Source organism: Cyclopterus lumpus, chromosome 7 (genome assembly GCF_009769545.1).
Source record: "Cyclopterus lumpus isolate fCycLum1 chromosome 7, fCycLum1.pri, whole genome shotgun sequence".
Taxonomy (NCBI): Eukaryota; Metazoa; Chordata; class Actinopteri; order Perciformes; family Cyclopteridae; genus Cyclopterus; species Cyclopterus lumpus.
The window spans coordinates 21,930,368-21,946,086 of record NC_046972.1 but is presented as its reverse complement, the minus strand read 5'-3'; the positions used below and the strand labels follow the sequence as shown (position 1 = coordinate 21,946,086).

Genomic DNA, 15,719 nt, shown 5'->3' with positions numbered 1-15,719 from the left:
CTGATTGTATAGAAGCCTATGAGAAAATGACTCTACTTCTCACTTGATTTATTCCCTCAGTAAAACATTGTAAACATGAGTTTATGGTCTCAATCTCTAGTTTCAAGTCTTCTTCAATGCAGCATGATGTTCATTTAGTAAATTATGGCCCCATTTGGAGTCAAAACTGACCATAAAACAGCGGATGCTTTAGGGGCGGGGCTACCTTGTGATTGACAGGTCGCTACCATGGCATTATCCGGTTAGGGAGTTGAATTTTTTGTCTCACCCCTATAACCTCGTGTTTTCAGCTCACGAACCGCCCTCTCGTGTCACTTTCTGGTTCCAAAAAAAGAAAAAAAAAGAAAAAGATGGCCGACAACCAAAATGCTGAACTCGAGGGTTCAAAATCGCCGTCCACGAAACCAATCCGTGACTCTGCACTTAAATATATCTTATTAAATACATCGTGGGTTGAATGAAACTTAACTAAATGACCAACACTGTATTCTTTTTTTTTTTTTACTTCAGGCCTTAAAAATCATTTAGAAACAAGTCCTCTTTGATTGAACTCACGTCCTCACATACTGAGGAGTCACGAGTGAAACAGAAACCACCGTCTCACACCGTCTTCCCTCTGACGACGACCCGATAGGTGTGGCGAAACCTACGTCGGCGTGACGATATTATATTTTTCCAATTACTAATAGCGCACGATAACAATTGAATATCGAGGCGACAACAATTATACGGCAACAAAAAAAAGCGGCGTGTTTGCAAATGACTCAACAACCTGTTGAACAGGCGTGACGCCGGCGACGCCACAATCTTTTAGGCTTTTCACACGCTGCCATTCCAGTCTTCCGATGACTCAAGATGTACACGACGTGTCGCGCACACACACACACACACACACACACACTCTGTCGGGACATACACATGACCGCCATTAAGGAAAATCGATGTGACACTCGGGCCGGGAGAGCGCCTGGAGCTTCTGAATGGGCCTCGAACTGAGTCATGCCGTCTCGCACGCACACACACACACACACACACACACACGGGGTTAGCCTAGCTTAGCATAAACGGCTTGAATGGATGGAATGTTGTGTTTTATAACACAGTAGTGACTCACAAAAACATCAAATTCATTGATATTCATACATGTTTTAAAGATGTCCGCCTTTTTTTTTTTAATGAGATTATGTGCTTCAAATCATGAAACACAGAATTTAGACACATTTTTAAACGGAAAAAAACATGCAATTTGGGGAAATAAAACTAATTAATAACGTGAATCTTAGTGGAAAACGTCTCCCGCCACATCTACTTCTCCCTTGGAAAGGAAAAACTACACTCCTGTATTTAGTATATAGCGGTAAAACAACAACAACAACAACCACCTTCAATCATAACCCTAATGTCTAATGTGGTATCATGGGGCAGCACACACCTGACACACATGACCACGTCCTGGGTTTCCCATCCTCGTGACTCAAAAACAGGTAAAATGACCAATGGAACAAACAAGAGTCATCAGAGCTTAAAAATAAATAAATATATATTTATAAATGAGTGGAAACAAGAGGAGCCGGGTAATATTCTCACCATCCTCCTCTGTGACTCCCGTGCGCTGTGTTTATCTAACGCAGAGGGGAGATGTTTACATTGGCTTGGTTAAACACAGGCCGGCCCACTAGCTTTTGTTAATAATAAATAACCTAAACAGCCAGCCGGGAGCGTCGAGCTGCCACACGTTGACCACCACTGTCCTGCATCGGTAGTGTGTGTGTGTGTGTGTGTGTGTGTGTGGTGGGGGAAGAATAGACATTCGGAGAGTGAAGCCTGTCAGGAAAAAAAGGTTCACGGAAGTCAGAGGAATGACGTCCATCCTCCATCCCACCGGTTAGTTTGTGATGTGGTGTATTTGAGGAGATCCTCCAATGATTTGATGCGAGCGGCCTTACGACCCCGTTGACCCCCCCATCCCCTCCCCAATCGTAAACACCAAAACAAGCATTTGGGGGAGCGCACGGGCTGGTCGGGTTGAGGGGAACTTCAGAAAAGATAAATAATTAGATGTACTTCATCTGTGCGTGTGTGTGTGTGTGTGTGTGTGTGTGTGTTGGGGAGGGGGAGGGTGGGGGTTAAAGGCAGGCAGAGAGATTGATCTGGGACAGTGTGGGAGAGAAAGAGGGAACTGCAAACCTAAAAAAGAGCAAGGCCTTGGGAATGAGTGTGTGTGTGTTTGTGTATGTATGTGTGTGTGTGTGTGTGTGTGTGCGTGTGTGTGTGTGTGTGTGTGTGTGTGGGAGAGAAACGATTCACTGCTGGACTGCCGGAAAAAAGAAAGTCAGCCAGGAGGACGGCAGATCGATTCCTCCCCCGAGCCCCACAACAAACACACTCTCTTCTCTCTCTGCATAGCTCACCTCTGCTGCAGCCTGATATCATCCCATCACCCCCCCCCCCCCCCCCCCCCCCACACACACACACACACTCCCCTTCTTTGTCTGCATGCTAGCACTTTATTTTATTTCACAGGCCTCTGCGAGAGATTTTGAGATTCAGCCGAATTTTTCCAAAAAGGAGTGGAGTTTGGTTCTCACATGAACCCCCCCCACCCCCCCCACCCCCCCGTGGCGGTAGAGAAGTGTAATTAAGAGATGCACCTCTCAACCACAATCAGAAAACACACACACACACACACACACACACACACACACACACACAGTAGTGAGGTGGATGAATGACACTTCTTCTGATTATCAAATCTAAAGTGTGTGTGCGTGTGTGTGTGTGTGTGTGTGTGTGTGTGTGTGTGTGTGTGTGTGTGTGTGTGTGTGTGTGTGTGTGTGTGTGTGTGTGTGACTGGGCCGATCGTGAGCTCCTTCTCTCGGGGTGTTGTGGCTCCTGTTCTCGCCGTGTCAGCTGAAAGCTCCGGCGCTCTTCTCGCGTGTTTGTGAAGCGGCCCCCAAACAAACTCCTTACGTTGCGTCGGGGGTTCGGGGTTCGGGTGTGTGTGTGTGTGTGTGTGTGTGTGTGTGTGTGAGAGAGAGAGAGAGAGAGAGAGAGAGAGAGAGAGAGAGAGAGAGAGAGAGGGGAGGGGGCGCAGCTGCCCCGGTGACAGCTGGCAAAAGCATTTCGGAATTCAAACTCTGTGCGCGAGGGGGAAAAAAAAGGAGTTTAGCCATTTGGAAACGACTTAAGGAAAACCCGTGGAGGGCTTTTAGTCTTCTTAAGAGGACAGAAGAGAAGAAAAGGAAGAAGAAAGAGAAGAAGGAGGAGAAGAGACCCGCCTTTCTAACCCGGAGCGACCCACTCACCAGTAGCCGGAGCCCCCTGCATCCTGCACAAAGTTCCTCTCCGCGCTTTCTCCGCTGAATCCGAGCTTTTTCCAGGAGGAACTGGCAACCACGGCGACTCCAGAGTATCCGAGGAGGAGGAGGAGGAGGAGGAGGAGGAGGAGGAGGAGGAGGAGGAGGGGGACTAAACTCCACTTCTGATCCCCCTTTTCCTGTTCGCCGATAAAGCTACAAAAAAATAATAATAACAAAAGCGCGCGCACACACACACACAAACTAAGGACACTTCATGGTTTTCCTAACGGACGCGAGAGACATGCGTGCGCGCGTGTGTGTGTGTGCGTGTGTGTGTGTGTGTGTGTGCAGAATGAGAGCGCCGTAGTCCTCCATGCAGAGCTTTCTCCTCCCTCTCCCTAAAACAGAACTCACTCTTCTGTGTCGCTGGAGAGAGAGAGAGAGAGAGAGAGGAGGAAAAAAAAGCGCGCTCCCGGTGCGATGCGCGAGCCCGAGAAACCCCATTCATTGATTGGGAATGCGCTCGAATGAAACATTATTGGTTAAATAACTGAGTTAATGTGACGCTTTAACCCACAAATGCGCGTTTATTGCCCCAATAAACATTCCGTTTCTACTTCAAAGTGTTCCGACTCTTTTTCCGTGATGTTGCATTTTTTAATTTTTAAGCCACGACGTGCCCGTCGCCACAGAAGGCGTGTGACACGGGCTTGTCACGTGCAGTCACGTAGAGGAGGAGGCCTATTTCAAGAGATGGTCTCCTCTTCTTTGAAAATCTCTCCACAGCTTCCTATTAGTGTGGAGCTCGAGTACACTAACCGGCACTTTATTTCCATGTCACTGCTTTTTGTCCTCGTCTTTTTTAATTGATTATCTTGAGTCAGTCAGCTGGCTCCTCGTGCAGAGCAATGAGGAAGGAGCAAAAAAAAATTCTAAATTTCTGAGCTGGTTTCATTTAAAAAAGCAGTTTGAGGCATTTCACCCCAAAAAAAAAACAAGATCAGAATGTAAAAATAAATGTGTGGAGCAGGTTTTTCTATTCTTTTCTTCTTTTTTTTTTGTCTTCTCTCCAACTCTCATTAATCTTCTCATGACGCCTCAAATGTTCCACATGGACTAAAATATCTTCACGAGCTCCTCCCTCACTGCATATATACTTAATAATAATTAATAATAGCATATTTAATAATGCATCAGAATAAGCACTTTTACTTTTTGATAACCACACACACGCACGCACACACACACACACACACACACACACACACACACACAGCTACTTCTTTATATCCTTTAAGTTAAGTGGAGTTTTCCTAATCGTGCTTCTGGGCTTCAACACAAGAAAGCTCTGAATGCAGAACTTTTAATTGCTTGTATATATTTTCCTCAGTGATGCGAAAGAAATCTTCAGTAGCACAGCTGTGTGCCCCCCCCCCCCCTCCCCTCCTCCTTCTTTTGGAAGCACACTTCTCCTCCATACGCATCATTAACCCCTCGTCGCTGCACGCCTCTCATCCGGCAGCATGGGCCTCCCGTGGTAACGGCTCCCCGTCTGGCCAAGAGGGCACTCCATTGACCTCCGTGCTCCTCCTCTCTAATAAGCCGCATCTATATAAATCACCTCCTCCCTCATTTGTCCCGGCTCTCTGACTCTCTTAATTGCATAATTTGCAGACAAATACAAAAAAAAAAAAAAACTGCCCCTCCTTTTGGTTGAATTCTTTCTTCCTTTTTCGCTTTATAGTGAAACAACGTGAACCGAGAGGACGAGTGATTTTGTGGATGACTGAACTTGTGTTTTAAAATAGATCATAAATAGACCATGCCCACCCTCCGGTTAGAGCCTAATGCTGGTCCACAGAAAGCAGGACACCAAACTGGCCCCCGGGGTACATCCTCCTCCACAGACTTCCATGCACAGAGAGGGAGGAGAGGAGGAGAGGAGGAGGGGAGAGGAGGAGCGAGGAGGAGAGAAAAGAGGCCAGACGGGAGAGTGAGATATGAACGAACACAATGAGGATTACCAGAGAGGGGGGAAAAAAGAAATTGAGAGCCAGATGAGCAGAAGAGATATAACAAGGTGTGAAATTCGACACAGATGAGTGTGAGATGGAAGGTGCTCATCTGAAACCTTGATGGTGTAAACGCCCCCATCACACACACACACACACACACACACACACACACACACACACTCTACCTTCATTCACTCTGGGTGTGTGCGTGTTTTTTTGTGTGTGTTCCAGGTGCAAATTGAAGCCTCACACTGACTCAATCAGCGTCTGCTCGATACTGTGTGAGTGTGTCACGGCGGTGGAGATGACGCGTGCGTCACAGCAAGGGAGGACCTGCCTCGCACCCCATGCGCGTCCACATGGCGGGGGCGGAAGGAATGTCTCCGTACGCGCGCGTCACTCCTTTCGAGTGAGCATCCCATCCGAGCTACGATTATATGTGCGCGGAATGTGTGCGTGTGCGTGTGCCCCCCCCCCGACCACAACATCCGCGTGAGGCATCCTGTGGTAGGATCAGCTGATCTGCGGCGTCCCTCTTCGGGCTCCACGTGGATCCATCACATGACGTACATAAATAAGGCTCTTTGTGAGTCTTCTTCTTCTTCTTCTTCTTCTTCTTCTTCTTCTTCGTCACTTTTTTAAAAAGAGCCCAGGCTTGCTCGTGAAGATGTCAGCAACTGTATTATAGGGACCCCACGTGGTGAAACCTAATAGTGCATCAGCTGTGATTCAAAACAGGTGTTGACCCCCCCCCACACACACACACATCACCTGCACATTAATAGAGCACTGATGCCACTGATGCCATGGACTGAATCCCACTGACCCATATTCCCCGTGCGGTGGGTGGGGAGGATATAAGAGGAGACTGGCACCAACAAAAGGCTCCGCTGTCGCTCCGGTGACGTCATGGGCGACTTGACCTCTGCCTGCACGGCTCTTGTTAATACTCTGCCACTCAATGTCAATCAAGGGGGGAGGGGGGGGAGGTTAACGTTGTGTAGCTTAAGAGGGAGAACGCTGTAGAGTGCAAAGCTTTCTCGTTACTGGAGCTGTTTTATTTTATGTCTGTAAAAAAAAATTAAAGAATAATAACCCCGATGATCCAACCGGCCCTATTGAGCTTGCAGGAAGTGTAGTGTGTCTTTGGAGCTCGACCCAAACTACGGACTAAAAGTTAGGACATCTTGGCCTCTGATGCCTAATTGTATTTATTTTAAACAAAATCAGTGTGTGTGTGTGTGCTCACACAAAATATTACAAATTGGTGTGTGAGGCTGTTTTCATGTGTACATTTATTTGAAATAACATTCAAATTATTATTTTTTTTATTTGCAACACTTGGAAGTCACATGTTGCTAGTTAAAAAAAACTAGTTAAAAACCGGATAAATAGTTTAAATATTCAGCTTCTGCCACAATAATAAAGAGTCAAGACAATTCCAGGATGCCTTGTATGAACACATGCATCGGTATATACATGTACTTTCTTGGGATATTCTAATATGTCATCCTTTGTTATGGAAGTCTAACCCCATTGCTATGTCGATTTAGATTATAAAATTAAAAAATGAGCACATCCCACGATACTTAAGTCATACACAAGTCCTGGTTTTGTGTATTTTTCACAACGAGCCCGGCAGCATTTCCTCCTCCGCCGTGAACTCACTGTTGCATTAAATCGGACAGAGACGCCGGCCTCCAGAGCCCGGACAGGAAGTGCACCGGAGGTCATAAGAAAACTGGCTCCGATGATCGGTGCGTGGGAGTATGTGTGTATGTGTGTATGTGTGTATATATATATATATATATATATATATATATATATATATATATATATATATATATATATATATATATATATATATATATATTCACGAAGGCCCAGGAGAAAGGGAAGGAAAGGAAAAGAGATGAGGGGGGAAAAGGAAAGAGAGAGTCCATGGTGGACATGTTTTTGTGCATTGTGTGAAATGTGATCATGTCCTGGAGCCGCTCACACAGCTGGGAAGTCCCCCCTCCCCCTCCTCCGGCTTCCAGCTGGGAACACTCTGAGGAGCCCCTCTCCCTTCGCCTGCTGCACGAGCTATAAATAAAATAAATAATAAATAACAACACCGGAAGAGGCTTTGGAACCGAAGTCACATTTATTGATTTTTTTTTTAATGTTTTTTTTTTTCTTTTTCAGCCAGTATGACTACCTTCACACAGACAAAAAACAAACAACACACTTTCATTGGGTTAGTTCAGCAGTAATACGTCGGACTTAACTTTTGTGTTTTATTCCATTTCATTTTTTTTTCTTTTCAACACCCTGGTTCAAAAAAGTTTTTACGTGTTTGTTTTTCACTTCTGTGTAAAGGTCCCATGACTGGGGGAAAACATGCATATGACATTTAGCTGCAATCAATATATGCCACTAATCATAATGCACATTATTGATAAGAATACAGTACTGCATGACAATTCAAATAAATACCCAACGTACGTGGTGAAGTCGTTATTTCATATAAAAAAAAAAAAAGATATCAAACTCATTTATGGATCAATACTGAAAAAAAACACACAATATGACAATATAAAGTTTCGCACAGCTAATTGTGTTGTCACAACGCTCACTGTGGCTTCCAGCAAACAGAAAACGTCGTTTTTCCTCTTATTGAAAATGTAAAACTTTACCTGAATTGCACTTTTGTTTTCCTCTCTTCTTCCCGTCCGTGTCGGGGTAACTTTTTAAAACGCCTCAACAAACAAGCATTGGCTGTAATGGCACTATTCAAGCTTGTTGATGCTTATTTTTCTTTGTTTTCTGTTTCCTGAAAACATAATGCTCAAAAATGTAAAAAAAAAAAAAAAATCAATAATAATAATTAAAAAAACAAAAAACAAACAAAAACTTAAAATTAGACACAGAAGAAAAAAAACAACAATACTTTTTGATATCACATTTACCTTCACCAAACAAAGATGCGTAGATGGTTCCAATAAATCTACTCCAGAACATTAACGATGCTTTGGAGGCCCAAAGGGATTTCATTTGGTTCCCAAAGTTTTAATAAAAAAAAATAAAACCCTTTTTCTTAATACCCCTGAATTTAATGAGTGGGATCACTGACCTGCAGAATTCAATACAATGTTTAAGTTTTATTGAGCTAATTTTTTATCTCACTCGTGCAAGTCGGGGGGGGGGGGGGGGAATTTCCCTTTTGCACTTATTGCTGCTCACAGTCATTTTTGAACCTGATAAATTAAATAAAAATCAGGTAAAAAAAAAACACCCATTAAATACTAGTCTACGATTCTCTCTTGAAACAATGAAAAGGCACTATACTGGTCAGAAACGAAGAACTAAACCCCCCTCCCCCCAACAAAAAAAATAAAAAGGTGCGCCAGGATTTGGCACGATAAAAAAAACCACAAAAAAAACCAAGAGAGAGAATGAAACAATTCCAATTTGGAATTTAATTGTTCGCACTTTGCAGAGAATTCTGGGGCGGCCGGTGATCCCGTTTCAGTGGAACGCCCTCGGTAAGAAGCGAGGAAAAAGCATATCATACCACTCAAATACCCCCCACCCCCCACACACACACACCCTTTCCCCTGAAACACAACATACCTATGTGGGTCAGAGCGTTTGTCAAGTTTCATTGTGTTATTTTAAAACTATTCCTAGGAATAATAAATACATGAAAAAAAAGAAAAAACCCAGGATTTGATCACCCAGGATTTTCTTTTCTTTCTTTTTTTTTTTTTTACGTGTACAACAAAACACAAAAAGAAAAACAGCTTAACGTATGGCGTAACAAAAACAATTGAAGACGTGATTATTAGATGGATAAAGTCTTTGAGGATTGAAGTCTTAATAGCAGGTTTATGGTCTGCGGAGCCTTTGTTTTCAGACGTATAATCGTATAGTTTTTTTTAAATAACCTATATACGCTGAATTACTCACAAACCGTAGAACTACTACGCTTTACTACAGGTTAATAATAGTCTGTTATAATCCTATATAATAAAAGTGCACAGATTAAAAAAAACAACAAAAAAACAATAAACAAAAAAAAGATGGAAACCAGACCCTGTGACCCCCCCCCCTGGCTTCTCATTGGAGGGTTTAGAACTCACACTTATTAATGCACAGTTCATTGGACCCCGTGAGAAATTGGCTTCCAGCAGCAGCAGCAGCATGCAGCACTTTATCGGACTAGAGATCAGTGTTGTTTTTGTTTTTGTTTTTGTTTAGCATCTCTTTTTCGTCTTCCAAGTCCAAATTAGTGAACCCAACCCGGACCTCGCGCTGGCACGTCACGTAATTTACTGCAAAAAGAATGAAGAAACAGAACAAGTGATCAGCATCATTTGTTAAGTTAGAGGCGACGAGGCGAGGGCCGAGTTAGTCAAAGGAGGCCCCGGGTTAGGAAAGGCCACCCCACCCACCCCCACCCCGAGGTGACGACAGTCCTGCGGGTGCAGTGAGGAAGCCAAAGACTCTCGAGTCCTTGAAGCCTTGAAACCACCAAAAAGAGGTCTGTTTTTACCCGAGCCGTGCAGGTTAAATGGAGGATGGGTTGGACATGCAGGCCGACTGCGAAACAGAAAAAAACTGGATGCATCATGTAAAACATTAAAAAGGTGACGAGGGAGGAGCCTGCAGGCAGAAGTAGGAGGAGCTTTATAGGACAGCAGATGAGCCAGTTTTTATTTATTTTAAACTAGACGGAGCGACGTGAGGATTTCATCTTTAAGAAGGGGGTTCTAGTCCCGATCCCCACCCTGGGGGGTCCACATAGAGATACAAGGGGGGCGGAGTTAAAGGCTCAACTAATTTGAATCAATGTCTTTTTTATAAAATTTCTCCTCCAAAGATTACCAGGAGTTTCTCCCCCCCCCCCCCTCCCTCCCACAGTATGAGAGTCAGCTCTCAGCCAGACATCTGGCTTCCTCCACCAGTATGTTTGGCTTCCTTATCTCCTCTCTCCTTTCTCCTCCCTCCTCTCTGGAGCTGGTTTGCATCACACATGTAAAGTTCAGTGAAACCTCAAAACCTTAAAAGGAGTGACCGACCTCTAAAAAAAGGAGGTGCGGTGCGGCTCCACGGACGCTCAAGCAGGGTTGACTCCGCCGAATAATTGCGCTCCCTAAGAGGGAGGAACACTGTAGTACAGGATCCTGCAAGATTATAACCTGAACACGATCGTATTAAGAATATAGATTTTTATTTATTTAAATATATAGTAGAAAACGCATAATTTGATCAATCTTGCAGGATCTCCTCATCAACCCTGCTTTTGGCATCATAAAGCTAAACGTGTCTACGATCCACAAGCAGTACATGGATTCATTAAGAAAAAACACTTAAGCCCCACTTAAATGTAGTTGTTTTTTTGAAAACTAGCTTGCAAAGGGTTAAAGCCATTGTGGATACAAAAAACGGTAAGTCACTCGCTCCGTCCTCACACACACACACACACACACACACACACCTGGAAAAAACTAAACAAAAAGACCCTCTATATGCAAAGGTGAAAACCATAATACACACACACACACGAGGGCCCGTCACATAAACGCTCACACACACACACACACACAATATCGGGAGCGCTGCGCATGTGAGGACGTTACCTGACGAAAAAATATATAGTCAGAGGGCAACTTCCCCCACAATTCCTTCGCTCTAGTTAAAGGGTGAGTGGTGATGCTTTTTGGGGGTTGCTGACACTCTAAAAAGAGGGGGGAGGGGGAGGGGGGGAGGCTCTTAAAGCCAGGGTTCAGAGCTCGGGGGCCTGTTCAGGAGACAGGATGTGGGGATTTTTTTTGGGGGGGGGGGCTTTACATCAGCAGATAGATAAATAGATAAAGCGTTTGGGTCGTTTCCCCCCCCCCCCCAGTTTGCAGATTTTGTTGCGTTGGTGCCGTCTTTCCTTCCCTTTCTGGATTTGTGCTCTACTCTAGGATTTCTTTAAAAAAATCGTCCGTGAATCAAAACTATATTTCATCTCTGGGGAGGCAGCCGTGCTTAAATGTGGGTTGTGGAGCCCGATCAGCCGAACGTCCACGTCCTACTCTCTGGGGGACACGGGGGCTCCAGAAAGGATCCATGTCGACGTGGAATAACCAGACATCCAAATAACTGTAGTCCAGGAGGTCGTCCTGTACCCCACACACACACACACACACACACACACACACGCACCTGACAACGTAAAAACTGTATATACATTTTTTTAAAAAGGAAGCGTTTTTCAGCTGCAAAGCCATGCGATTCTACTGACCCCACTGGATCGGTGTGCTGGCGTCGCATCTTTACGAGAAACTCTGAAATAAAACACCTGTGGTCACATGGTGCTCCTTTGTCTGCCCGTTATATATAAAAAATAAAAAAAACAGGAGCAAACCCACTTTTTTGAATTTCTGTCTTCGGAATCACACTGTGCTCCCCCCCCCCCCCCCCCCCCCCCCCCCATCCTCCTCCTCTTTTTGCAGGAAAGCAAAGAGGGAGATTGCATATTTTTATTTTAAAAGTTTAAGTTCATTGTTCCTTCGAGAGTGACCTGTGTGTCCAGGACGGAGGAGGAGGAGGGGGGCTTTTTATTAAAGGAGCACCAACGCTCCTTTAATAAATGGGGTGGGGGGGTGGGGGGGGGGGTGAGAGGGTGGGGGGGGGGGGGGCAGAACGAACAAGCACACGAAAAGCTGCCACCTTATACGTCATACGTACAGCACTATGACAGAGGAGAGAATAGACACACGCCATGATACCCACAACACCCACAACCCCCCCCCGATGATATAACCGGGGGCCCCTAGAATCCACATGCCATACCACAGTCCAAAACATCGGGTGCACACTGTACATACACCTGTCCCCCCCCCCCCCCGAAGCGTTTTGACACGAGCACACACACACACACACACAAGCAGCCGGTTAGTCACACAGCACACCCTAGAGGAGCTAAGCGAGCGAGTGGGGGCTCTTTAACACTAAGGCAGGGGAGGGTGTGCCCCCCCCCCACCGGCTGCCGCCCTCCCCTCTGTACACAGCAGTCTCTTGCGGTCTTCTCAGCCCCGCCCGTCCTCAGTCACAGTAGATCTTGTACTTCTCGCTGCAAAAAGCCGGCGGGCCTCCCAGAATGCCGTTGGGCATGGCGCTGTGGAGCTCCGGTCGGCCGGTGCCAGAGCAGGTGAGACTCTGACTTACGTGGGTGTGGGCGTGGGCGTGGGCGTGGGCGGCGGCGGCGGCGGCGCTGGTGGCCTTGCTGCGGGCCTTGACCCGGCTGGCGATGCCCCCCCGGCGGATCTGCTCGTGGTCGAACTCCAGGTCCTCCAGGCGCTGCGTCAGGGCCAGCTTCTGCTGGATGGCCATGCGCAGCAGGGAGTTGAGGGTCTTCTTCTCGTCCTCCGCCGCAGCCAGCTGCCTCTGCATCTCGTCCAGCTGGGTGACGTACTCGTCGCACCTGAGAGAGAGACGGACCGGAGAGAGAGAGAGAGAGAGAGAGAGAGTCAGGATCACATCGGCGTGTTTTATACCAAACACTCGTATGCACACCTGAGCTGCATGTTTGAGATGGAAGCACCCAAAAGTCATGAAACGCCACCGTGACCTTTCCTCCTGGTGTTTCCGTTGCCGCCACCAGGGGGAGGCAGTGATCCACACGGTACAAAACCAGCAGAGCACGTGCAAGACCTCCTGCATCGTCATCATCATCAAGTGAGGGTCTCGTCAGCCAAACTACACAAACCAAAGTCAACCAACGCATGTTTTAAGGGTTAAATACGGACGCTTTTCAAGAGTATCATTCCCGTTCACGACCAGAGGAGGCGTCCCGGCGTGCACCACGGAGAAGACCCTCTGTACGTCCACAGTCTGAGGAGGGGGGGGGGGGGGTCGGAAAAGTGACCTCACACCTGATCTCCACTTTTACAGTTGGAGTGAGACTCCATCTCTTCTACCTCCCGTCTCTGTGGAAAATGGCACCTACATATGTCAGCTGGGTGCTGCAGTGCGACATCATCACCCAACTCTCTATGCATGTATGCGTGCGTGTGTGTGTGTACGCGCGTGTATGTGTGTGTGTGGGTCTAAGGCTGGACAGGTACAGAACGTGGGTCACTCAAAAGGGCTTTTGAGGTTGGGGGGTCCATATCTTTACTCTCCATCTGCTGTCATTGTGCTCTCCTTTCATTTCCCCCGTTTTCATCTCTCTCTCTCTCTCTCTCTCTCTCTCTCTCTCTCTCTCTCTCTCTCTCTCTCTCTCTCTCTCTCTCTCTCTCTCTCTCTCTCTCTCTCTCTCTCTCTCTCTCTCTCTCTCTCTCTCTCTCTCTCTCTCTCTCTCTCTCTCTCTCTCTCTCTCTCTCTCTCTCTCTCTCTCTCTCTCTCTCTCTCTCTCTCTCATTCTTATCCTCTCTCCTGGTTCTTATCTCGCCTCTCCAGACTCTTTTTATTCCCCCTCTCCGCCGCCTCTTTGCTTCTCTCTACTTGTCTTTGTGGCTGACTAAGCAGTCAGAGTGACACTCAAGTAATGACTGACACACCTCTACGAAAGGGGGGGTTGTTGTTGTTGTTGTTGTGTTCACAAGCAGCGCCGTACTTCACAGCGATGCCACATTGGAGAACCGTTGAACTGTGTTTGTATTTGAACTGCTGCCTCGCCCTCTCTTCTCTAGCTGGTGTTTTAATTGTTATATCTTTATTTGGGAACGCCCCAACCGGTGGCGACTCAAACTCTTTTATGCTTTTTTTTTCTTCTTTTTTTTTTTAAACCAAAAGAATGCAGACAATCTTCATTTTGTAAATGATGATCGGTGTCCTCCTTCATCTTTTTGTAAGCTGATGCCTGCTAGCTATGACGTGACATCGAGTGTTATTGTTGATTGAACTGCCGTAAAAACTTAAAACTTAGATATTGTGTTATTGCTGTAAACAGGAAGTGGACCCCCCCCCCCCCCCACCTCTCTAGTTCTGAGAAGCACCAGCGACCGGCAGATGCTGCACGTGGTTGTGCACAACTTGAACTCTGGCCCTCGCCGGACCCCCCCACGCAAACACAATTCATACCCCCCCCTGTGTATGCAGTTTGATCCCCAGTGGGACACACACACACCCAGACAACGGGGATCAGCGCTGCTTCATTAAACCCAGTATGAGACGCGGGGGGGGGGGAGTGCGCCTTTAAAGTGCTCAGCCACTCCAGCATGGGGGGTGAGAGGGCGTTCGGGGATCTTTTTTTCCCGGGAAAATTGTATTCTCGAGACTGGGGGGACACAATGGGAGCCTTTCGGGCCTGCTGCTGGTCTGAAGGGGGTCGTCACGTTCCCACCGCTGACAGACGGGCTCTTGTTTTGACGCCATTATTTACGGAAGACATTTATGGCTGCGTACGGAAAAAACCTCAGCGGTTGCAAAATTCATGCAAACACACACACACACACACACACACACACACACACACACACAGAGAGTCTCTTCAGCTGTTGTCTGGAGCCTGATTGGTCACGGCGGGATGTGAATGATAGAGGGGGAAACACAACAGCAGGAGGACGGAGGCTGTAGGTTTGAGGAGAACATGTGACTCGGGTTAATAGTTTTGACTGAGAGCATGCAGAGGCATGTCTTTAGGAATGTTAGCTACACCAGAAAAAGTACTGACATCATCCCACCCTGCGTCTCTCAAGCAGTCAAATACACTTTAAAAAAAAATCTCAATAACCTGCATGTTCTTTTCTTCCTCTTGGACAAAGACCACACATTTTGTAGCCGAGAGTTTTTCCACGTCTTCACAGAGCGACCATTACCATAAAGTTGGCCCCTGTCGTGGGCTTTAAATGAAGGCCCGCCCCTTCCTCTCTTTCTTTCTTTTCCAGATGACTAGAGAACCGGGTGTTTGGCAGTGAGAAAAGGACGGAAGGGGGCTTGTGGGATGTAAAGGGGGGGGGGGGCTTGTGGGAAACCTCGCTGGGCCGAGTCCCCGTCCCCCTGGCCTCTCAACGGAGTCCCCTGACCCGGCTCTCTGTGTCGTCGTATGGGACAGAATTTACATACCAATACGTGAATCCCAGAAAGACTGAATGTAATTCATGCACAGGCACAGTGACAGGCTACTGGGCCTGGAGCCTCAAGAGCAGCACCGGGGGGGGGGGGGTCAAATATGATCCCACACCTCCGCTGCACTGGAACAATGACACATGCACACAGGTAAACGATGACGTCACTATAGGAGAAAGAGATCTGGTTCCCTCTTAGCGTTACACCTCTCACGTCCTCTCACTGTCTGGCTCTGCAGTGCGCCAACAACAAACAAACAAGACAACACACACACACGCTCTCGTATTTGCAGACGTTACTAATTTGATTAAGACGCTATATGGAGTTACAGCGAACACACGTCCAGGGACAGGTGTGGGGA

General features: G+C 46.8%; 1 protein-coding gene across 2 annotated transcripts in view; it reads right to left on the bottom strand.

The window, feature by feature from the left end:
* Nucleotides 1-7,536: 7,536 nt before the first annotated feature.
* LOC117733934 (protein bicaudal D homolog 2-like) overlaps nt 7,537-15,719 on the bottom strand; it is a 37,648-nt gene continuing 29,465 nt past the window's right edge. Inside the window, exons 10-11 of one of the 2 annotated variants that reach the window (XM_034537890.1) lie at nt 12,515-12,770; nt 7,537-9,630 (exon numbers count right to left, since the gene is read on the bottom strand). In XM_034537890.1, coding sequence (XP_034393781.1) covers nt 9,628-9,630; nt 12,515-12,770 — 259 coding nt within the window. In that variant the 3' untranslated portion in view covers nt 7,537-9,627. Of the gene's footprint in view, nt 9,631-11,989; nt 12,771-15,719 lie in introns of those variants that run through there. The other variant, XM_034537888.1, reaches the window with a different exon arrangement.